Source organism: Octopus bimaculoides, chromosome 18, assembly GCF_001194135.2.
Source record: "Octopus bimaculoides isolate UCB-OBI-ISO-001 chromosome 18, ASM119413v2, whole genome shotgun sequence".
Taxonomy (NCBI): Eukaryota; Metazoa; Mollusca; class Cephalopoda; order Octopoda; family Octopodidae; genus Octopus; species Octopus bimaculoides.
The window spans coordinates 17,791,136-17,816,551 of record NC_068998.1 but is presented as its reverse complement, the minus strand read 5'-3'; the positions used below and the strand labels follow the sequence as shown (position 1 = coordinate 17,816,551).

Below are 25,416 nucleotides of genomic sequence, written 5' to 3'. Positions count from 1 at the left end.
ATATATATATATATATATATATATATATATATATATATATACTTTTTTTTTATCAATTTTTGCTAGCCATAATATAATATTTACAGCTTATGTACACATCAATATTTTGTAGCCAAAAGTAAATTCAATCTTGAAAGAAGAAAAAAAAAATCAAAGTTACTGACACAACGAAAGGAATTTTATGTTAGATGTCTAATTTTCACTAACAAGGTAAGGAATTCAATCAGTCTGGCCTGATAACAATAGACAGATCATTTCAGAAATGTAAATAACAGAGGAGACACACTACCCAACATATATTTATATATATATATATATTTTACAGCAGGATGATTAAGTAGATGAAATTATGAAAATACTTGGTTCTATTCATAAATTACTAATATAAATAAAGTTTAATAAAGATTTTCCAATGAGGAACACTAAATTTAAATAAATATAAGTTAAATGCCAAGGAAAATACAGAAAGTTACAATATCAAATTTGAAGCCTGAATCTACATGTCTGAAACATTAAGTAGTGCTAATTTACAGCACCAAGCAGCACAATGTTATATACGAGGTCTGATCAATAAGCATCCAGACTGTTACCATAGTAACGAAGCTAAAGCACGTAGAATGAAGCTGCTTGGCAAATATTGACCATGAACGCTGTTGTGCATGCACACTAAGTTTTAATGTTCAAGCTCACTTCCACTGTTTACAGCAATGCTTGGTAGGAAGGTGTGTAGCATGTGATTGTTGCATTGACCATGACTGTGAAGTTGTCATGGCAATACCTGCTCAGAGGTCTACACAAAGTTGCAGAAAGTGTATGGAGAAGAGTGTATGAGCCATGTACAAGTGGTTCAGACACTACCAAGATGGCTGAAGAAATGTTGATACTGACGAACCTTCTGGGAGACCTGCAACCAGCAGAACCAAGAAAACGTCACAGGTGTGCATGCAGCTGAGGGGAAATTGTCAAATCACTGTCCGTGAGTTATCAGAGTATGTGCAGGTTAGTTACAGTTCAATTCAGTCCAATATCACTAAAGAATTGGGTATGAGATGCATGTCTGCCAAGTTTGTGCCAAAACTGCTTTCAGCTGACCAAGAAGACACTCAGGTTTCAGTTGCATAAGATCTCCTTGATTGTGTCAAGAATAATGAAAACTTTTTGAAAATTTTGCATAGGCCTCTGAGCAGGTATTGCCAAGCTTTTGGCAAAATTTGATGCAGATTCTCTGCTCAACTTTCTTTGTCATGGTCAATGTGACAATCACATGCTACACACATTCCTTCCAAGCACTGCTGTAAACAGCGCAAGTGAGCGAAAAACGTTAAAAGTTAGTGTGCATGCACAGCAGAGTTCACAGTCAATCTGTGCCAAGTGGCTTCATTCTGCATACTTTAACTTTATTACTATGGCAACAGTCTGGATACTTATTGATCAGACCACGTACATATGGATTGCCATTTAATGTCCACTTTTCCATGCTTGCATGGGTCAAACAGAATTTATCGAGGCAGATTTTCTATTATTGGATACCCTTCTTGATGCCAACCCTCACCTGTTTCCCGGCAAGGTAACATTTCCCCATGGCTAGACATGTTCTTCATGAAAGACTGGAAATAAACGACATTACTTGAATGATGGTGATGCTTATTTGTAATCACCATATGATGTCAAGACAAGGGTACATACATACATACACACATACATAAATAAAGACATACACATGTGGATGGATGCATGCATGGTTGGAGGGAGGGCAGGATAGATAGTTGATTGGATAGATGGATGGAGGGATAGATAGATGGATGGATGGGTGAAGGGAGAGATGGAAAGACAGATGGTTGGCTGACTAGAGAAAAAGATGTATGGGTAGATGCACACACACTATACAGATGACATGAATATACCTTGCAGAAACATCTTGTAAATGAATATCTTCTATATGATTGCTTATATTAAAACTTCATCTCAGTCTTTTCATTTTCTTCTTAATAGTAAAGAATTTATTTTATTGTTTTGTGATTAATAAATCAATACGTTGCCCTGATGGCTGTAATATATTTAAGCAAGCCACATACACCAACAGCTTTGATAACAGACTACGCCAAACAATAAAGAAAACTGCCAAATATGCTTTCCGCTTTCCAAACTATCAATATCCATATTACACTTGTTTCTGTAACATCAGATCTACCAAGTTTAACGTAAGTCCAGTACAAATATTTTGGATAATTCTGAATACTAAGATGCAAAACTTTCAGGGATCCAACTTATATTAAAAAGGTATTGTTATACTTGTTTTGTGATCTCTCTGCCATATCTGTGGGTCTTACACTTCACATTTCAGATATCCCTCTTCAGTTTTCTTACCTCATCATTGACAGTTGCAATATTAAATCTACTTCAAACCTTCAAGATTACCAACATCAGAGCAAAATAATGAAATAATGACCAAAGAATAAGGAAATTCAAATATCTACACAGGTCTACACAACTATGTAACAAATAGAAAGTTTTTAAGAACCAATGAGGGACCTCCTATGTGGTCACTTGATCTGCTAGAACTAGTAACAAAATCTCCCTCAAATCACACTACATTTATGAAAAAGAAAAAAACATTGGACAATGTAGTCATAAAGACACGAAAAAATGAGCCAGTTAAACTGGAACACCTTTTAATAAGCTGCTCATTCAGGGGCAAACAACAACAGAAGCCTTTATGTGGTTATTTGATTTACGAGTAATAGCAACCAAATCTCCCTCACCCTAACAGCTTGGTAATACAGTCCTAGACCAAACCTGAAAGTAGCAGCAAAAAAGACTGGACGATCACAGCTAGAATGTCTTTGACCAGAGCTAACCTCAGTTAATCATTAACAATGTAGACCAAGATTAAATAGCTTTACGTGATGAACGGCTTGTGTAGATTCCCAAACAATATAGAACAGCTTTAAATATTTGTCTTCGCTCATATCTTAGAATGAAAATGAAAATATAGAGTTCCAGAGAACATATTTCTCCTCATCCCTTTCCGTAGTTATCCTTAAATATTTTTCATCAATAACACATTTGCTATCAAGGTGAATGTGGCTCATATGAACAACATTTTGAAGACCTATGGGGTTTTCAAAGGCAAAAGTCAAGACAAATATATCACAAAGAACAATAAAATTCTTTTAGTTTAATAATGTTATAAATACAGATTTGATTTTAATTTACCTACTTTATTTTGGTACTAGTTCTCAGGTGAAGTACATTATTGGTCTTAATATTTTCTACCACTACACAGTTATTCAGTAGTAGGTTTCAAGTATTGGTATAAATGGTTGAAGCTAGCAAAATGTAGATACAAATATCTGAATTTGATTAACTCATCCAGCCTGTGCTAGCTTAGGAAAACTAGAGTAAAAATATTTTTAGATAATTTCAAAGGTTACAAAATTTCAGTTAAAATGTTTCCCAAGAACTAAAAATGTAGATAAACAGGAATTAAAAATAGCATTCAATGCAAGGAGTTATTTCCACTAAATGCTAGTAATACATTTATAAAATGTTCAAAATATTGTTTTAATGATACATGAAAAGAACAAAATTGTAATATGAGAAACTTGCTGAATGTTAACCACACAGATTATGAACTCAGTTAAATCATTGAGACAATAAACAATTTAAAATTGCTCGACAATTTAACATTTCCATGCTATACATGAAATCAATTTCACTAAAACAAGCTAACTTGTTCTTTCCGTGGGACAAGCTGATATATTTTATATTCACAGACAAGTTTCAATTAGTTTTAATCAAATTCTTTACTGCTATTATACAGGAATTATACAACTAACTGCTGTAAATTAACAGAATTCTGCCATCTGTTTTTTTTTTTTTGAGGGTTTTTGTTTTCCATACTGATAGGTTCAGTTTACAGTAAGGTAAACTGCCACATACATAGTCAAATTTAACCAATTCTACCAACGTCTTGCACTGTTATTACCTTGTACTATCAACACATTGCACATTTTCAACCAACACTCACTGTCCGTTTCAGCAAAGTCTTTCCTGTATAAAAAATCCAATTCCTTTAATGCCAACTCATTTATACTCAGCCTTTCATGCAAGTTAATAGTACACATCTAGAAGATCACTACACTAGATAACAGAAGCTAACAACAACCATAATAAATCCTCTGAAGAGTTCAAGCACTTTGCTGCTTAGTACTTTGTAACATGAGAAACTTGCTGAATGTTATCCACACAAATTATGAACTCAGTTAAATCATTGAGACAATAAACATTTAAAGATTGCTAGACAATTTAACATTTTCATGCAATACATATGAAAATCAGTTTCACTAAAACAAGCTAACTTGTTCTTTCCGTGGGTCAAGCTGATATATTCTATATTCACAGACAAGTCACAACTGAGAATTCAGTTAAGTTTTAAATTTTAATTAAATTATTTACACTTACTATGCAGAAGTTATGCAACTAGTTGCCAGAAATCCCATCGCATTTAAATGTACTCACTGCAACTCCCTATATAACAAACAAGGCTACTTCTCAACTAGCACTAGGATTTTGTGGCCTGTTGTTTTGGCCTTTCTCATACTTTGGATTTTGCTGTTATCTTCTGTACCATTCTTCTAGAGTTTAAATTCTGCAGTCTTTATAACTAGTTCAGCAATAAGAACCAGGCTTTGTGAATACTCCTTGATTAGAATGTTGACTGTAAGATTTAAATACTTTTTATGATCCAAACACTAAATTGATATGGTGTCTTTTTATTTTAAACCATTATTTTAAGTCAGCTTGTATAGAATTCTTTTGAAACAGTTCCATAGAACAGCGCTGCTACTAATTTCACTTCCCAACACCAAAATGATACATGACCTAAATCCTAAAAAATATTGACAAGATACTTTCTTTTCATTTTATCTAACATTTTGTGAACAAAAATGTCGTGGTTATAGTTTTTGACAGGCCAATCACTGGTCCACTGCATTTTAGCAAGCAAGAGCAACCAGACAGACTTTGTACCTTCAGCAGGATAAATAGTATAAAGTATTCTGTTCAAACATACTGGTTCAGTTTTCTAATACCAATATACATTATTAGTAAAGGATACACGCATATACAAAGGGGTTCTGCATAGTCAGTCTACAAAATTTCACTCACAAGGTATTTGTCAACCCAAAGCTATGCTTGAAGACTTTTGCCAAGATGCAGATTAGGTTAAATGCAGAACCACATTAATAGAAAAGTTAACTTTTTAATCATATGGACATATCTACTTACCATTACTTTTTCAAAGATCAACTGGACACTTATAAAAATAATATATAAATAATATTTAATACATCAGAGTAAACCAATGCAAATATTTTTTTCTTCTTTTAAGTTTACTCCAACATTCTGTAATCTAATAATATGTTATTCCTTTAAAGTTCCTTTTAATTGTCATTTATTAAAAAGCAAGAATTATGCTAATGTTTTTATCAAGTCTAATCTTGCAAAAGAAAATTATGCAACTGAATCTCTATAATAAAGTAACTTACTACATATCACATCATTTATACAAAACAGAGGAAACAGCTAAGTTAGTTAATTGCATCATACTAACGAGATATCCAACACAGATAAGTAATTTCTCTATCATCTCAGAGGAAAGCCCTTTCAAAATCAGAAAGTCACTTATATCAATTAGCTTTACATTGTTTAAATGCAAAGACTGCACAAGATCCCATACATCATAATCATAGATTTTATGTCCACTTTTGTACAGAGAGTTTTGTTATCAATTTTGGTCAATGGAAGAATAAAACCAACACTCACGTAATGAGCATTAAACTCACAACTTAGCAGTAATTTGAAACTGAGAATATAGAAGAAAATGTTTCATCATTTTAACTCTTTAGCATCCAGCTCCAAATATCCTACCTGTTTTATGTTCAAACTAGCCAGATTCAACCTTTCACACCTACCTTATAATGTCACTCTAAAAATAAACAATTACATCATCAAAATCTTGAAACTACAAGACAATGCATGATTAACTGAAAGCAATGTAAATACATAAGCATTATATTTGACAGAGTAACCTGAATGTTAAAGGGCTAAACATCAGCTATAGAAGTAATCTAAATAATTATAAACATATTGACTTAGTCAACCAATTAAGAATGACAGAGTTGGGGAGTCATGGCCTTCACTCAAATACATATTATTTTGTCCTTGAGCCAAGTAGAGCTTTCTTTACTTTTCTTAGCAAGAAACCTAGATAAAATGTACAAACATTTCTTTACGAGAGTAGCTAAGAGTGGGGAAAACAGGTATTCCAAAAGAACATAGAATATCCAAATGTGAATATTTAATCCTTGTTCATTGAACCTGCTTAACACATGTTAGCATGAAATATAAAAAATAATTTGCGTTCAAAGAAAGCACTATGATTATTGAAGTACATTCAACTGACTGAAATATATACCATTGCCATTATGTAAAAGTGTCGTAAGTCCAAAACATTGCTTTTACAGAAAATGAAAAAATAGCTTTACCATTCCATAGCAAAACCATTGTACCACACCACACTTTGATAATATGATTTGAATGATGCATAAGCTTCCCAAACAAAATTAGACCAAAGAACTATAGCCTTCAGATGAGAAGAAAAACATTGGGTGATATGCCATGCTTGAGAAGACCCATCAAGCCAAGTGAGATCATAGTCATGGCCGATGCCAGTGTTGCATAATTGGCACCCATGCCGGTGGCAATGTAGAAAGCACCATTTGAATGCTGGACCTCACAGAGACAGTGACAAGTGACAGAGACCTTTGGCAATAGACCTTTGGCGATATACATAACTGGCACCCATGCTGGTAGCACATAAAAAGCACTCACTACACTCTCGGAGTGGTTGGAGTTAGGAAGGGCATCCAGCTGTAGAAACCATGCCAAATCAGATTGGAACCTGGTGCAGCTCCCCAGCTAACCGGTTTTCAGTCAAACCGTCCAACCCATGCCAGCATGGAAAATGGACATTAAATGATGATGATGATGGATAGCATCTCATCTTCATCAGAAAAGAAACAAATTATCCAATGATAGCATATACTGAATGATACTAAAATATATCTTTTACCTAACAGCTGTCCAGTGTAAAAATAGTCCCTAAACTGAGGGACATGCTCCTTGAAGATGACACCCAAAATAATTATATTTTGAAAACTAAAAGTAAACTGATGTTGATACCTAATGTATTATTGTGTAAAATTGAGACTTTAAATCATATATCTGATAATTAGAGTGAAATAATTCTGCCTGGATTTTAACTTGCAGATGAGAGGTCAGTGTTTATGGCTAAATCCATTTAGTACTGGATGCCAGAGGGAATCAGTAGATTAAAATAGAGTGTAGCTCAATAGATTCAGAGTGATGATTGTAAACAATGATATAAAATACAAGACTTATAGTGTATGTGTCATAAGATTATATTTTACAGCAAGACTTTTATAGTGCTCTTGATGTCACTTACTTTCGGAACCGGAACAATAACCTAATTTGTTGCAGGAAAATAAAAACAGCAACATTGTATAATAATTAGCTCACTGTTAAGCTATGTCCTTATCTCTTGTTTCACAGATAATTCATCAGCCACTTAGTGCTAGCCATATAAGATATTGTCTACTAGAGCAAACTGGCCTGCATTAGGTCAATATTTGTGACAAGGATTAACCCTACAAATATGCACAAATGAAAAATTCAAAACAGCTAAGATTTTAATGTAAATTATATAATTTAAGCACAAATTTGAGGAAGAACAAAGTGCAACAGGCTCACAGACTATTTCCATCTCAAATTAATGCTATAAATTTTTTTTTTTTAATTAGGCAGCATCCGTGATAACAATTGCAGACTCTTCTAGACTAGCAAGGTTGACACAGGTGATATTCAGTATGAATTTTGTATGTCAACATCTATAGTGAAAAATGTGGGTGAGTAGGGGATTGGAGAGGGTTGCAGCTGAGGAGAAGAGAGTTAGAGTAAGATGTTTAATGATGGGTTTCGGAGGATGTTCAGAGAAGAGATGGGTGTGTTACGAAAGAATAGAAAGTAGAGCTATGTCTATGATGAAAGAGATTAAGTTGTAAATGAAGGATTTTTTTTTACCAAGTTTTCTTTCATAGAAACAGTATATATTTTACAGGTGATCAATTAGATGACATTACATGTGGAACATTAAGGAGGAATGAAAAGTAGTTTATTCTACACATGTGTAAGAGAGGATTAGAAAACAGCAAAAGGATTGTTAATGTACACATGGAAGGATGGATGTGGAGACAACAAAATCTTGGAGCAACCAGCATCGATAACATATGAGATAGAGAAAGCTCCATGAATACACAATGTAATGGAAAACTTATATAGAGGAAGAGTTGAGCAACAAATGAATTGCACAAGGAGGAAACTCATCAAGTGGATTCTAATGCCAGACATGGTCAAAGGTTTTGAGGACATCAAAGATGAATGCATTGCTTTTACCAAAACAGTTAAGACTAAGAGAACTGCTGGTGTGTGACAGATGAGAACACGTCTGGTGGATACTGGTCAACAGAAACTATTGATGGTCATTGATACGATAAAAAGATTGGGAAAGAGTGAAGATCCTAAAGCGGATTTGGAAAACAATGTTTGGAAATAATTCTGAGCATAATTTCTGTGTTAGCTTAAAATGATTGAAGAAAATTTACACTTGACACTTGCCTGTAAGGCATGATGAGACAGTTGGAATGGAGGATAAATCTGAGGAAAACTCAAGAGTTTTTGTGTGAGAGAGAGAGAAAGTGAGAGAGAGAGAGAAAGTGAGAGACAGCAAATGCAACGGTTTTGTCAGCATAGTGCTGTATATGTATTTGTTGTAGTTCGTTGAGAAGCGAGTAGAAATCCTCCAGGCAAAGTACCAAAAGCTTAGGCTGTTAGCAATGATATGAACTCCAGGTCAGCTCTGATCAAATAGATCTATGATTAAATGTGTCCAAGTTTTAACTACCCAGTCTTTCCAAGAGTATCCAGGGTTATATCACCTTTCCCTAAATCAGTAGAATGTGATCTGGAGGGAGATTTGGCTACTATATCTAACAGGTCAAGTAACCATAAGAGGTCCTGTAGTTGCTTTAGTTGTCTAAGTGATATAGAGGATGATGAACAGTAATTTTGACTTTCCCAGCAAGGTCAATCCCTGACCCTCACAACCTATTAGATCTTCCGAATAAGGTTGACAACTAGCAATTGCTTCAGTTAAAATTATTTAGATATTTCTTCTTGTTACCTTTTCTTCCACTGCATTTCTCACGATATTTATAAGGCAACATAAGTAATCAAGAATGACACTATCTTTCATTGTTTCATGGCCAAATATCTGAAGAATGTCACTGGTAGATAGCGTGTGGTCAAGAACTTCTCACCCAGAAAGAATACAAGGCTGCATGTGACTAGAGAAAAAGTTTACTTTCCTCAGTTTACTTAGCCAAAAGAATAGACACCAGTTTACTTGTGATAAACTTGTGTCCTACAATACCTGTCCCACCACCACCACCACCACCACACAAAGTTTGCTTGTGGTATTACCCCACTTCATGTAATAGATCTAATACCTGCTCTATATATTATTGTACTTATTTTTTTTAAAATGGGGTTTTTTGTGCTTTTTTTAATTCTCATACGTCTGTATAAGCAAACATTATGCTAATAAATTCACAGTGAATGGCTTCTTACAACACATGCTTCTTACAACATTTAGTATTATTACTTCCATTTCATTTATTACTATTCTAAGTCGCTTGACAATCATCATCATCATCATCATTTAACATCTGCTTTTCCATAGATTGGACAGAGTTTTTATTTGAGGCAGACTTTCTATAGCTGAATGGATGCTTTCCTGTTACCAAACCTCTGTTTGCAAGCAAGATAATATTTCCCCATGACCAGGAATGTTCTTGTAGAATATTGAAAATGAATGACACTGCTTGTATGACAGTGATACTCATTTATAAACAATCATGTGATGTCAAAACCAAGGCATGCATGCGCACGCACACACGTATGATGAGCTTCTTTCAATTTCTGTCTCCTTAATCCATTCTCAAAGGCTTTGGTCCGCTGAGGGGTATAGGTGAAGTCACTTGTCCAGAATACCAGTAGGAGTGAACTCAAAACCATGTGATTGGGAAGCAAACTTCTTACCACACAGCCATGCCTGTTTTCTTTATTATCTAATACAAAAAACAAAAAAGTATTTTTAACCCTATAAAGTCAAAAAGAATTCAAAGAGAAATCCTGGAAAGGAATTAATGGGACATTTTTTCCCATTAATCCATTAATCATTAGAAATGCAGCAATCTTTGGTAACATGAAAAGGTCAACAATAATGATTCCTAGCTTTGGCTGAAAGTCACAAATTGTAAAATATGGATGTAGTTAAGAAAATAACCAGCCTATTATTTGACACTTATTTATCAACTTCAGAAGGATGAAAGGTAATTTGAACTCAGTAGAGGAATGTAACTGAACATTTCTCCAGCCACTCCAACCAATAATAATTCTAATATAAGCACAAAGCCTGAAATTTGTTGGGAGGAGGTTAGCTGATAACACCAACCCCAGTACTTGACTGGTACTTAATGTAAAGAGTCAGAAGAACTAGCACAAAGAATTTTATCCAATATCAATAATGATAATTTAGGCACAAGTCCAGCAACTTTACGGGATGGGAATTAGTCAGTACCATGACTGGTACTTTATTCTATTGAATCCCATGGAGAAAAAAAAGGCAAAGTTGACCTTGGCACGATTTGAACTCAGAACATAAAAAGCCATAACAAATAACACAGAGCCTTTTGTCTGATGCTCTAGTAATTCTCCTGATTCAATGCCCTTCTGACACCACTTTAACTGTTTCTAATTTAAGCACAAGGTGTGAAATTTGGTGACAGTTGGTTACATCAACCCTAGTACTTGGCTGGTACTGTATTTTATCAGCCCCAGAGAGATGAAAGGCAAAATGACCCTGGCAAGAACTGAACTCAGAACATAAAAAGCTGGAAGAAATACAAATCTGAAATGCAAACAATTCTGTCAAACCAATTCTCTTATGACATCAATGAGATGAATAAGAATAATTTCTAACAAAAGCACAGGACTGAAAATTTTCCAAGGTGGGAAAAATAAGTACTGCATTTGATATAAGCAAACCCAATACTTATTTTAATGATGTGGAAGAATAAAAGATAATGTTAATACTCTATGGGATTTGAACTCAGAACATAAATTTTAGATAACTTATGTAATCCACTGAAGTCTAACTGTATCTTCTATTTCCATTCTGGTATATGAGGATCAAGTTCCCTTTTTTTTTTTTTTTACTTAGAGGTTAATCAGATAAAGGAATACTGCCTATAATGATTTCAAGTCTTCTTAGACTGGGTAAGAGGAATAATATGATGATGCTAATTCAGTCAGTGTTTACTTTTAATGCCTGCAGATGAGTGGAAAGTATGGATTATAAAGAAACTCTAGGAAAAAAAGTGAAGCTCTGGAGAGGAAGAATCATCATCATGACATGGGTTAGACAGTTTGACTGAAACTGGTAGGCTGGAGAGCTGCACCAAGCTCTAGTCTATTTTGGTTTGGTTTCTATTACTTGATGCCCTTCCTAACACAAACCGCTCTACAGAGTGTACCAGATGCCTTTAATGTGTCACCAGCATGAGTGCCTTCCACATGTCACATACATGAGTGCCTTCCGCATGGCACCAGCATGGGTGCCTTCCCTGTATCGCCGTCATGGGTGCATTCCATGTCACCAGTATGGCTGTTTTCTACATGCCACTAGCACTACAATTTGGGTAAAAGTATTCACTAGTCTGATGGAAGTAATATTTTGTGGGTAAGGAATAAAAGAAGAAACTGATATTCATTGTGTCCAATGTCTAATAATTTGTTCCCATGTCCGATAATTTGTCATACTCCTTTCACAAACCTACCTGTCCTGTCCACCCACCCTTTCTGTTCCTCTATCTCTTCTCTCTTGCTCATATTCACTTTGTACCTTCAGGCTGCATCCTTACCATTTCTCTCTCTCTCTCCATGGAGAAGCCATGTATCTTTGTCTTCAGTAAGACCTCTTCCTGTCCCTTTGTGATACTTTCACCTCCATTAATACCATACTATGCTCAGTTGACGAGAAGGATCGGTCTTGTCTTGTAAGTGCTTGGTGACCTTGCTAGTGCTGGAGCCACATAAAAAAACGCCCAGTCCACTCTGTAAAGTGGTTGGTGTTAGGAAGGGTATCCAGCAGTAGAAACCATGCCAAAACAGACATCGGAGTTCAGTGCAAGTCCTCTGGCTCATCAGTTCCTGTTGAACTGTCCAACCCATGCTAGCATGGAAAGGGGGATGATGATGAATGGACAGCCAGTTCAGGACAGTTTTGTAGCAGAGTAGAAAAAAATAACAAACACAGCAGAACAAAGGACTAATTTTTAGAAAACATTTCTGAGTCTGCAAGTACAAACACACTGTCGAATCACTGCACATTTTTCTCGGTAAATATTGATTATATATTACAAGCACACACCACTTCGACTGTCATCCATTAACACTCCAACAAAAAGCTCTGATATCCAGCAAAAGCCAAAGGATTTAAAGAGGCAGTCTCTACAATGGTTACTTTACCTACTAGAAACCACAGCCAAGTCTCCTTCACATCACATCCTGCCATCTTAAAAGGATATAGTGCTAGAGATATACAAAATGACAGGATGGTCATGGTTGGAATGCCTTTGATCATAGAGCCAAATTTTAACTCCTAGCCTTCTCCATAAACTAATATTTTATGTTTGATTGACAAGACACAGCCTATCCATCCATTTCTAGTTGTTGTAACTCTTCCGCATTTATTACTCATGCTTCATATTGATGATGTAACATTGGCTACACTTTTATGTAGACTGCTTTTTATCTAGACAGAGAAACCATTTTCATGTAACAGACATAAATTTCTCTCCATGCGTACTCTAGTCACTATGCATTCACTGGAGTCCTCTCCAACATCAATTATATTATTTAAGTGGCATAACACATACTTTCATGCAAAAAAAATGAGCTGCTTAGAATCATTTCGAGGTCATTTTTATAGTTAACTAGTCCATTATATCAGGTGCATTAAAAGTTTCTGGTTCCCCATCAATCTACTACTTTTGTGTACCTATAGCTTGCACTCTCTTTATAGTACTGAATTTCTTATTCCTTTCAAACATATTGAATAAAGCCACTTCTCAAGACACCATCAGGATGCAATATCCCCTAATATTTCCAGATGTGGCAATTTGCTGTACTTGATACAACACATCAAGCTAAGTAAAACTGCTGTCTTCCACACATACAGGCCTGTCCTTTCAAGGTGCTGGTACCACTTAAAAAGCACCCAGGCCAGTGGCATGTGAAAAGTACCTAGCATACTCTGCTAAGTGGGTGGCATTAGGAAGGGCATCCAGTCATAGAAACCATGCCTCAACAGACAGCTGAAGTCTGGTTAGCTCCCTGCTAGCCAGCTCCATGTCAGACCATTCAACCCACGCCAGCATGGAAAGTAGATGTTAAACAATGATGATTTCAAGATTTAAGCCTTTGTCGTAACAATGTTTTAGGTCCTTTTCTGCAATTCAGTACAAGATTTCTCAATGAGGACCATGTTGCCAATGATGGGCAATAGAATGCTCACTAAATTCACTGTTAATCCTGACCTTAAACGAGAGGAGGTCATGTATAGACATGGCCTGCTCTTGTGACTATTCATTACATTTGTTGCAAACTCAAACGTCATATCCTAATTCTCCTGTAATCACTTCAGTAGGACACTTTTTCATTTCCATTACTTACCCTCATCTAATGTAATTTCCCACTCCCATTATTGCAATCTCTTTACACCTGCAACAGTAGTTAATGGTGATGATGACTTGTACCAGTCACTGCTGACAACAGCATCATGCACACCCTAATTAACTAAGGGATTAATATCATTTTGCATGACAAAAAAATTTTTCAATTCTATATTGCCTTTATTCATGGTTAGACATGTTACTTTCTCTACAGCATAATGAACAATGTCTCTTCCAGATGGAGTCTGTCTTAGAAGAAAGAGTCAAGTAATAAGAAGTAGAGATATCGATGCTAGCCAAATAAGCAACCAATCCTGCAAGAGTAGGATAAATGGTGATACTTTCAAAATGATTGATTTCTCTCTAATGAAGAAAATACACAGTAATTAACATAAATAAAATAGTAAGGAGTGAAAGACAATAATGAAGAGATGAAGAAAGTGATGGGAATAGTGAGAAAAAAAATCATGGAAGAAGAATGAGACTTAGCTGTGAGATTTTCTCAAAAAGCCCTAAGGCAACCGGAATAGTTTCAAAGTTAGTGTTTATATACAGATGCAGGAATGGCTGTGTAGTAAGAAGTTTGCTTCACAACCACATGGCTCTGGATTCAGTCCCACTGTGTGATACATTGAGCAAGTTTTGTCTACGATAGCCCTGAACCAGCCACAGCTTTGTGAGTGGATTTAGCAAATAGAAACTTAAAGAAACCCAAAAGATTTGTGTGTGTGTGTGTGTGGATTACAGGTAAGTTCACTGCCGTCAATTCAATGAGGAAAAGTCCACCGTGAGCTAAGTTTACCGAGAAAATATATCCACAGTATCCCACCATTAATAACAGCTAAAAACTAATTTATTGATAAAAAAAACAGTGAATTGATGACGGTGAACTTACCAGACATGGTGTGTGTCTCTGTGTGTGTGCGTATTACTCTCTGCTTGCTTTGACATCATGTGATAGTTGTGTCACCATCATGCAAGTTGTGTCTTCATTTCCAATCTTCCATGTAAACATGTCTGGTCATAGAGAAAGATTACCTTACTTGGAAGCAGGTGAATGCTAGCGACAGGTAAGGGATCTGGCTATAAAAATCTGCCTCAAGAAATTCCATCCAACCCTTGCAAGCATGCACCAGTGGATGATTGGTGGTGGTGGTGGTGTGCATGTCTATCATCATCATCATCCCTTAATGTCTGTTTTCCATGCCGGTATGGGTTGGAGATTTGATAAGAGCTGGTGAGCCACAGAACTGTGCCAAGCTCTACTGTCTGCCTTGGCATGGTTTTTACGGCTGGATGCCCTTCCTAAGACCAAGCACTTTACAGAGTGAACTGGGTGCTTTTTCACATGGGCCGTTGCACTAGTGAGGTAACCAAGTAACTTGCAAGATGAAAATCCCTCAATTGAGCCGAGGAGAAGTATTGATGGAGGTGGCCTTATGCTGGGTAATGACAGAGGGTCTGAAACAGGTGTCTTGTAGGAGGGATAGATCAGCCCTCACTACTTCATATATATATATATATATGAGGAAGGGCATCCAGCTGTAGAAACTCTGCCAAATCAGATTGGAGCCTGGTGTAGCCATCTGGTTTCACCAGTCCTCAGTCAAATCGTCCAACCCATGCTAGCATGGAAAGCAGACGTTAAACGATAATGATGATGATGATATGGATGGATGGATGGATATAGATAAATATTAGGTTGGCCAGTATCAATAGCTGATGAAAAGTAGATTCAAGGTAATAAAGTAGTAGATAAAGTGTAAGCAAATAGAGTATGATGGGTGAAAAAACTAAAATGAAGTAGTCCGGGAGGGAGATATCATAAGAAAGAAGTTTCAGTTGTGGAAGAGTCTTGCTCTTGTGGAGTATATGTAGCCTCAGTGGAGAAGTGGCTAATATCACCAAAGTAGCAAGGGTGAGTAATAAAAAGTTAGCCATGAAACAGACAGTATGGTATCCATTATAATCTCTACAATTGTTATACAAGTAGGATTAACAGATAAGCAAAACAAGCAAATCTACAAAGAAATAAAAAGTGAAATTAGAAGTAACTAGTAGTGGTCAACATATGCAAAACATGTAATAAAATTTGTTTGTGAAGTGGATAAGTTTATCTGCTGACAAGGAAACAAGTATGATGCTTTGAACAAAGTTCTTCTTCAGAGAGAGATACTAGAACTGCTTAAAATAGTACTGAGAAATTACCACAGTGACTAACTTGAATAACTTATCTTATTAGGCACCTATTAATTTCATATTACATTTGGTGTATTGCTGGTTCAGGATTTCCAACAGGCCAATCACAGTATTTCTGTCAACGAGTGGCAAGGGAGCATCTGTACAACTTGGTTAAGAACAAATATCACAGATGCCAGTGCACTTGAATAACTTTCACCAAAGAGACCCACTTCTCTTTCATTTACTGTACTATATCACCAGGAGGCACAATGGCCCAGTGGTTAGGGCAGCGGACTCGCAGTCATAGGATCGCGGTTTCGATTCCCAGACCGGGCGTTGTGAGTGTTTATTGAGCGAAAACACCTACAGCTCCACGAGGCTCCGGCAGGGGATGGTGGTGAACCCTGCTGTACTCTTCCACCACAACTTTCTCTCACTCTTACTTCCTGTTTCTGTTGTGCCTGTAATTCAAAGGGTCAGCCTTGTCACACTCTGTGTCACGCTGAATATCCCCGAGAACTACGTTAAGGGTACACGTGTCTGTGGAGTGCTCAGCCACTTGCACGTTAATTTCACGAGCAGGCTGTTCCGTTGATCGGATCAACTGGAACCCTCGACGTTGTAAGCAACGGAGTGCCAACAACCATATCACCAGTGTAATAAGGAATGCTAGTTTGGAACCTACCTTTATTTCAAACTCACCATGACCACACGTCATGAAGCCTGTGTATGAGAGATTGCACTGGATCTGACTGCCCACCCCACCACACACTACCATCCTTTCTTTCTTGGGCTACATGTTACTGACATTCATCAATTACACATCTACCCACCGAGGTTATTATTCTCTCCCGCGTTACCCTCTTACCCCAATCACTGTTCCTTCCATCAGGTTCTTGCTTTCTCCACCCTCCCATACATGTTCTTTGTTAGGTGTCACTCTCTCTTCTATCCACCTTTACAGCCTTTAATGAATTAACACAGCTTAATGAGGGATATTGAATGTTATGGAGTACAAGGCAACCTTATTAGTGACGGAACCATGATCAAATGTACCCAAAACACTCTGTAAAACAGTTGGTGATAGGAAGAGAATCTGGCTGGAGAAACCAAACCAAAAACTCAACATATTAGTGAAATATGGTTCTCTGATCTAACCCCAGCTATGAGGACAGTAACTAGCGAGAAGGATTGACTTGGGATGCAAAATCCTGTCCAGCCTATGCCAGAGCATGAGTCTAAAATGTAATGAAACAGTGACTCTGGTTTTACATTCTTCGCCAATATATTTCCTCAAAAGACATACACATTGTGTATGTATGTATATAATATATATATATATATATACATACACACACACACATGCATGCAGATGCACATAGCAAACTTTCATATAGTTTCCGTCAGCCAAATTTCACTCGCATGTCATTAGTCAACTCAAGGATATCGCAGAAGACACTTGCTTAAGGTGCTGTGCCATTGTATCAAACCTGGAACTATGTGGTTGTGAAACAAACTTGTTGACTATTTCACCATGCCTGCAGCTACTTCAACAACCTCAAAGAGCAATGATTTAGATATCATGGTAATAAAAAATGTTAATCACAATGTAGGAAGCATCAGTGTGTGCGTGTGTGTATACATACACACATGTACATGTGATGGGCTTTCCATCTATAAAGAGTAGCCAAAACACCTGGCTTATTTGAAGGCTCTTTCCAGCCTGATGAACAGTTGAAAAGAATACATATCTGCAACATGTATTTGCTTTTTAACATGATACTTTACTGAGCTGTGGGATTAGATTCCAGGATCTTTTCAGAAAGTAGCTCTCTATTAAGGAAATATCTTTCTCATCCACTTAATGCAATACAAAAGGAACTTAGCTCTGGTCTTATGAATACTTAACAATTTATGAGACTTAAAAACTTTTAATAAATATAAATATTTTCTAACGACCAATGAGATTTAAATAAGAGCAAACTGACTTATACTTCTTTAAATAAACAGGACTGAGATGAGCAGTTATTAAGATGAAAATTTTTCTGGATACTTTTAACTTCATCATTAGAGTGTATATTTTTTAAAATGGTGACCCTGTCAATGTTGGTGCCATGGCTGTAAAAAGCACCCAGAACACTGTGAAGTGGTCAGTATTAGGAAGGGCATCTAACCATAGAAGCCATACCAAAACAGACAATGTAGTCTGGTGTGGCCCCTATCCTTATCAGTTCCTGCCAGACCATCCAAACCATGCCAGCATGGAAAATGGATGTTAAATGATGATTTAACTGTACACTATGCTTTGATCAGTTCAGTATTCCTTCATTACTAAGTATCATATTCTGGAATGGAAATATGGTCCCAGACAGGATTCAAACTAAAGACCTTTCTAAGCAAAAAGTAACAAATCACTAGTGTGTGTATATACATGTACTAGTAGTTAAGTGGGTAAGGGCATTTTCACTACCTTTTGTTAAAGAATTTTATACTCTTGTTTCATGTTAATATTAGGGCTGTGTGTTATCAGAGAATAATAGATTTATTAAACATAAGAATACATCTAAGTGAAGTTCAGATTATAATTTAATGAGTATTGATTAAAATCAACCTAATAATCTTGTGGATCTTTCCTGAGTAGTGACCCAATATTCTTTTTAATACCATGAAATGAAACTCTTGTGTCCATAAAACAAAACAGTGTCATACTGTTGAAGTTCATTATCATCATCAGTTTTAAAATCCATTTTTGCATACTAGCATGGGTCACATGAAATTTGAGGTGGAATTTCTGCAGCCAGATGCCCTTCTTGTTGCCAACCCACACCCATTCCAAATGACCAGACATGTTTTTATGGAAGATTGGAAGTAATGGGCACTGGCTGCATGATGGTGACATTTGCTTATAATTAACATGTGCTGTCAGGACAAGAAGACAGTAACAGACACACCCATACATATAACAGGCTTCTTTCAGTTTCCACCTACCAAATCCACTCACAAGGCTTTGGTTGGCTTGGGGTTATAGTAAACACTTGCCCAAGGTGTCATGCAGCAAAAGTGAACCCAAAACCATGTGGTTGTGAAGCAAACTTCTTACCACACAGCCATACTTGCACACATGAAGTGAGTGGTTTTTTTTTTTTTTTTGGTATATAACACAAATTTCAGAAAACCAGCAAGCCATTAAACCAACAGGCTATCTACAAGACAGGTAGTGTACTCATAGCTGCAATTACTTTGTTCTGACCAGGAAAAGAGACATGGAAATTTATGATAAATTTGCTCTCCAACATAGATAAGTTAGTAATGAATTTACATTGAAAATCAACATAAAGACAAGAACTCAACAAGCAAAAGGTGGAGTGCAGAATCTGAAAAATGTCTCTGTAGTGCCAATGAAATTCAATGAATATACAAAGTCAAAAACACTAGATATTCCTAAGAGATTCAGTCTCAATCACTAACTAATTGTGCTACAAGATCAAGCCCCTAATCAGACAACAGAAATGTAATAGGTAAGACTAAAAGAAGTAACAGGTTTGGTAGAAAGTGGAAGGAAAATAACTGGAAACAAAGAAAAAAAAGCTTGTTGTAAGGTTTACTGAGCAGAGAGAGAAGCAAAATTTAGGAAATTTGCCAATGTTCTGCATTGAGAGAATGAAAAACAAAGTGCTTTGAGTTACACAAGAGTATCTAGACAAATCAAAACAACAGTAGAGAGGAATCATTTCAAAATGACATGTGCACATTTGCCCTCAATGACAAATACATGAAAGATTTGAGAATGTCACTGTGACATTGGTAAGAAATATGAAAGTAACAAAGAGCATCTGCATGTAATAGACTCAACAGAGGAGCCAAATATTAAGACCAATGTGGAAAATGGTTAACAGGACAATTAAGGACAGATAAAACTGCAGTTGGTTATTGCTCAATATTGAGGTGCTAAATGAATAAGAAAGCAGAAAATAGGATTCTCCTGATTTATACTTTTCTCAAGGACATTAGCAAAGAGATGTAGTGAAACGGCTTCAATTTGGTATTGAAATAACAATGTGGACTTAACTATCCTGCAGCTTGCCTTTATTGTACAGAATTCTAAATGGTAAAAACCGATTGCAAACATCAAATTGGGAGTCAGCATAATTGGCAGAGAAGGATAAGTGTTTCCTAAGAAATAATAATATTAATAATAATAATAATAATAATAATAGTAAAAGGAAACACCTGCACATAATGAACAACTTATTCAAAGAATATCCCCAAAATTTGCTAATGCAAAGCTGTCTGGCAAACTCCGAAGTCAGAAAAGTAGATTTGAATTAATCACCTCCTAGATATTGACCAAAACACATTTTCATAATTTCTCCATGGAAATTCACACTCTTACATATCTTATCACCAACCAAATTTTTAAGATTTTGACTAGATCATTCCTATGATGTTTTCTAACAAAGGTTTGTTTTTACCCACTCTGATACCCATTCGACTTGCCCCCCCAAAAAAAAAATTAAATATCTTTGCACGACACCTATTCAGAAGCTCAAATATAAAAAAAAATTATAAAATCTAAATGCTGAACCAAACAATTGGGTATTTTTCAATGTTGCATATATATATACACACACACACACACACACAAAATTATGACCTGATACAATATTTAAACATTCATGTTTCCACGAAAATATAAGAATTGGAAGTACTAGGGAAATTAAATGGATTTACAATCTTATATTTTATTACGTAAGATTTTGGCACAAAGACTGAGAGAGAACCTTATAGTAATTTATAAAATTCCATAGCACTGACAAAGTTGGTTGAACCAAGGATCGACCGTGTGAATGGAATATAGAACTGAAACAAGATATGCTTTCAGAAGTTGGAAGAAAACGAAGAATACTGAATCAAGAATTTCTTTGAAAAAGTCTATTTCAAAAAGACCTTTAACAAAATTCCTCATCGTTACTTTTTATGAAGTAGGGAAATGGGGGAGGCAACCGACTTTTGATAAACAAATTAAAATTAACTTGGAATAATTATTTTAATCATGCAAACATGGCTGTTCATAGAGTAAAAATCAGCAGCTCTCAATCAAATATTTTTTTTTACTGCTCATTAACTAAGCAAGTTATCTTAAAAACTTAACCCAATGTCTTATGTCAAGACAAAGGTTATTTTGTAGCAGTCACTAGCTACCACAAGAATGACCTTTGGTTTACAAATGTGTCAATTATACATGAGCTAAAATAGCATACAAGTAGTTGACCAGCAACAATAGACAATGTGACTAAAGAATGGAAAATGATCACAGGCGACAACTACTGATGCTATATCAACAAATTAACATATTCGTCTTAAGGGGTTCGTTAGATAGATAAGTTATTCAAAACATGTTCAAAATAAACTTGATTTCCTTTCAAGGGGGGAATCATATATTAATATTTATACATTAACCTAGTCAGACAGCGAATCAAACATGCTGCAATTAATTATTACACAATCGACAACACAGCTAAAATAATTTTATGTTTGACGATTTTGTTTCAAACTAAGTTTAGCAAAAGAAATCCAGTTAACTTAATATCAACCAGATAGGGCAATAACATGAAATAAATGGGTGGTATAGATATTCTGACCATAGCGATTATTTCAAATAGACAATGAAAACTATGAAAGAAACAAAGTTTCTTCTGTATTTCTATATTTATTATTACGTTATTTTGTAAGCGTAGAAGAAGGGGAAAAAATCTTGAAAAATATTCATGTCCTAATTAAAAGAAGTGAATAAGAAATATCAGGTGATCGAAATCGGTCGAAAATAAAAAGACCACATTGCTGAGGAGGAGGGCGTGAAGCTCTTCTCTTATCATCTGACCATTTAGTTCAGCAACTAGTGAAAGACAATCGCCGAAGACAATGTATTTGTAGAATTTTTAGACTACAGTAATTTTGTCGATGTTCAATGTACGTGTAATGGCAACGAAATACCCATTTTGCTAAGTAGGATAAAACCTCGCCACATATGATTTTTTTTTTATTTACTTATTTATTTGCTTCCCACCATCGCGAGGAAAGGTTGTCATAGCCTCAATGTGAGCTTCGAGGAAATGACAATAGTCGGCGAATGGAAGTCTAGGATTTTCCTTCAATGGAACAAATGCTTGATCAACTCAGTAATATTCTGAAATAGCCAACGAACACACATATATTTAGCTGTTACGAGTTTACTTTCTCAGCATCGATCGACCAAATGTTATGTATTTCCTTACTAAGAAGGGACAGGCCTGTGACCATACAGAAGGATTCGTCAAGGGGACCACAACATACATTTGAAACATTTTACTTGGCAACACATGTGTCACGACCATACGGGTTCAACAAAAACAAATTAAACATAGATAGGGTAAAATCTTGAGGGACATTATGGTTTAACAAAAATTCCAGACACTGATTCACTAATTACTATTATACATAGAAAGAATCCAACTCACCCCATTTCACACATAATTATTGCTAAATCTGGCCAAATAGAAGTTGGAGCATTTATTTTCTTTTTCAGTACTCGGAAGTGTATATATTTACTCCAACAAATGTATAATTTAGCGTTTGAAATAACCTAGTAATGTGGATTACGTTTATTTTTGAAACCCAAGTCTTTAGAAAACATAAGTTTACAACGAAATAGTAAATGTTGCCGAAGATTTAGATAGGATCGGCGTATTTATTGGCATTTCATCAACTAGTTTCATAAGTGTAATATGTTTATTTTATACAATAGATAAATAAATAGCCTACACGAAGAAAGGTCTCACGAGAGATTTTCTTTACAGGGTGCGGAACTTAGTCACTGGAAATGAATCACAGAATAGCTGAATTAAATATTTTCGCATATGAAAAACATGTGGAGTCTACTTGATAAATTATGCCTTTTATTTTATTATCCAATAACGTAGACAAGCATGTTCTCCTTTAATTACATATGAAGGATCTAAGGACTGAAAACCATGTACTTACCGGCGCCTGCACCGACAGGACTGGTAGTGGTTTGAGAACTGCTGGATATGGAAGTTGTTGTAGGTGGTACACTACCTGTAGGTGTTTTGATACCACTAGTTTGTAATAATCCTGTCTGTTGAGATGCTGTTTGTTGCTGTGTTGTATTTTGCTGTGGCTGGCTACTACCACCATTTCCTTCTGTTGGCACTTCAGGTATATTGGGACTACTAGGATTCGAGGCGCTCATCCCAGCAGTATTGGGGGCACTAGAGGTAGACACAACTGGTAGAGAAGTGTTTTCGAGAGTGTTGGGTGTCACCATCGTAGGGGAAGTGTCTTTAGTGGTAGAGGAAGCCTTAGTGGTGTTGGAGCTAGCAGTCGCAAGCACATCCTTCACTTCCGTCGCCATGTTGAAGGAAGTTGGTCGGCGGTGACCAGTTACAGCACATATACAGATCCAAAACCAGTTTCACTTTTATAAATAGCTGAATTATGAAATCTACTCTGAAGAATCATAAACGATAAGACACGAATCTCCCTCCTCCACTTCCGGTGGAAACTTAATTATACCTGTCTCCGTGTTCTTCGCTCGTTCAATGAAACGCTAGTTTTTTTTTTCTTTTTTTAATATATATATACACTTATATATACATATATATATATATATCGATATATATTAGCAAGTTTATAATTCAATTAGGAAATACAATACTTAATTACCACCTGCTATAAACATAGAGTCTGGTTATTAAGTAGCCACTATTTGCCCCACAAACTAAACAGAGGATGTTCTAAACATAAATACATAAAACACTAATAAAGTAGTTATGATGCAATTAATGTTGATAGTGCTTTTTGACTGATCATATTCTAATGATAATTACAAGAAAATGAGAAAAGGAACATCCGATTTGGTTGGTAAATCTACACGCCAACTGAAACAATTAATAATCCGTTAGGTGAGATGTTATCTATTCTAACGAGAAACTGCACGATAGAAACACGGTTTAGAATAGGAACATCTCATTAGGTAATGTGGTACCACTTTAGTTATTTTGTATGATTGTAGTGATAGCATCAATGGCGTGCAATATCCGACAGGGAGTGTCAATTGAAGTGTTATAGAGAGGCAGTATTGAATAATAGGCACTTTCCGTTGTGCTTTCGTGGTACATTCATGATAGCAACACCCTTGTTCCTTCATCCATTTGCTGTCTCCATTGTAGTGGGAATCTACAGGCCACAATGCCGGGTGCTACTAGTTGTTGTGATAGAGATACAGTAATGCTAGTAGCAGCAGTACTAGGTAAAGCCAATGATGTAGCAGTATTACTTAGTTCAGCCAGCAGCAATATCAGCTGCCGCCACATTGCCTGATTTCATTGAAGTAGCGCATGCGTATCACGGGAAATTCCTAGCGATGATAATCCGTAAGAAACATACATCGTGCGTGTGGGTGTCACAAGGGAAACAACTCTATTCTTCTTAACCCATTCTCCGATTTATTCCACGTTCGCAAGAACTGAATATATTAAATATTGATGATTATGCAACGATTTGTTTATGGGTATTTTACATTATAATACAGTTAGCCCAAAAGATTTAAGCGTACCACTCTGAAATCTCGTATTCTTACGAAAAATATGATATCAAAAAGTAATCTATAATGTTATCTATTCAATCGAATGTTCATATTTGAAATATGAACATTAGTATGCACGATAAGATTTTGTGTTATATTTTCAACGAAACGGAAATCCTATCTGTAATCTATGACAAATTCGGATATGGAAATTTACTTATCTCTTGAACCAACTGGTCATCATTTCAGTATGTCGTTTCTAAAAACAAAGTTTATTCTCTCTCTCTGGCTATGGGCTTGTCACATCCTCTAACTTGATCCATGCCACAAAAATAGTTTAAATTCTTATACATACATATTAAAACGTTTTCTTCCTAATTATGAGAGTTTTAAAAAGTTTATTTTTGTTTTATGTTTTTGCTTTGTTTTTATATTACTATTGTTTCCGTCATGTTTTTGTATGACAATCGTTTTTATTGTTATGTTTACGTTATTTTATGTTCGTGCTCTACAAGTCATTCTACTTATAGGATAAGATGAGCCTGTGGATCCGATAGCTAATTTACCTAATTTACTCAGTCTGATTAAAGCTACTCTGTAATAGCAATGATGTCTTCATAAAACACAGAAGTTTGCTCCATATAGCTTCGAAACCCGTTGCATCGAACAAATGAGAGATAGCTTCAAATGGATAAACAGCAACTCATTTGGTAACAT

The 25,416-nt window shown here is 35.8% G+C and overlaps 1 protein-coding gene across 9 annotated transcripts in view; it reads right to left on the bottom strand.

Annotated features, from left to right (window-relative positions):
• Positions 1-24,585, bottom strand: part of LOC106882892 (phosphatidylinositol 4-phosphate 5-kinase type-1 alpha) — a 234,919-nt gene extending 210,334 nt beyond the window's left edge. For 3 of the 9 annotated variants that reach the window (XM_052974610.1, XM_052974612.1, XM_052974613.1), the window contains exon 1: positions 23,136-24,585. In XM_052974610.1, coding sequence (XP_052830570.1) covers positions 23,136-23,526 — 391 coding nt within the window. In that variant the 5' untranslated portion in view covers positions 23,527-24,585. The remainder of the gene's footprint in view (positions 1-23,135) is intronic. The other 6 variants (XM_052974611.1, XM_052974614.1, XM_052974615.1 and 3 more) reach the window with 4 other exon arrangements.
• Between the last annotated feature and the right edge of the window lie 831 nt (positions 24,586-25,416).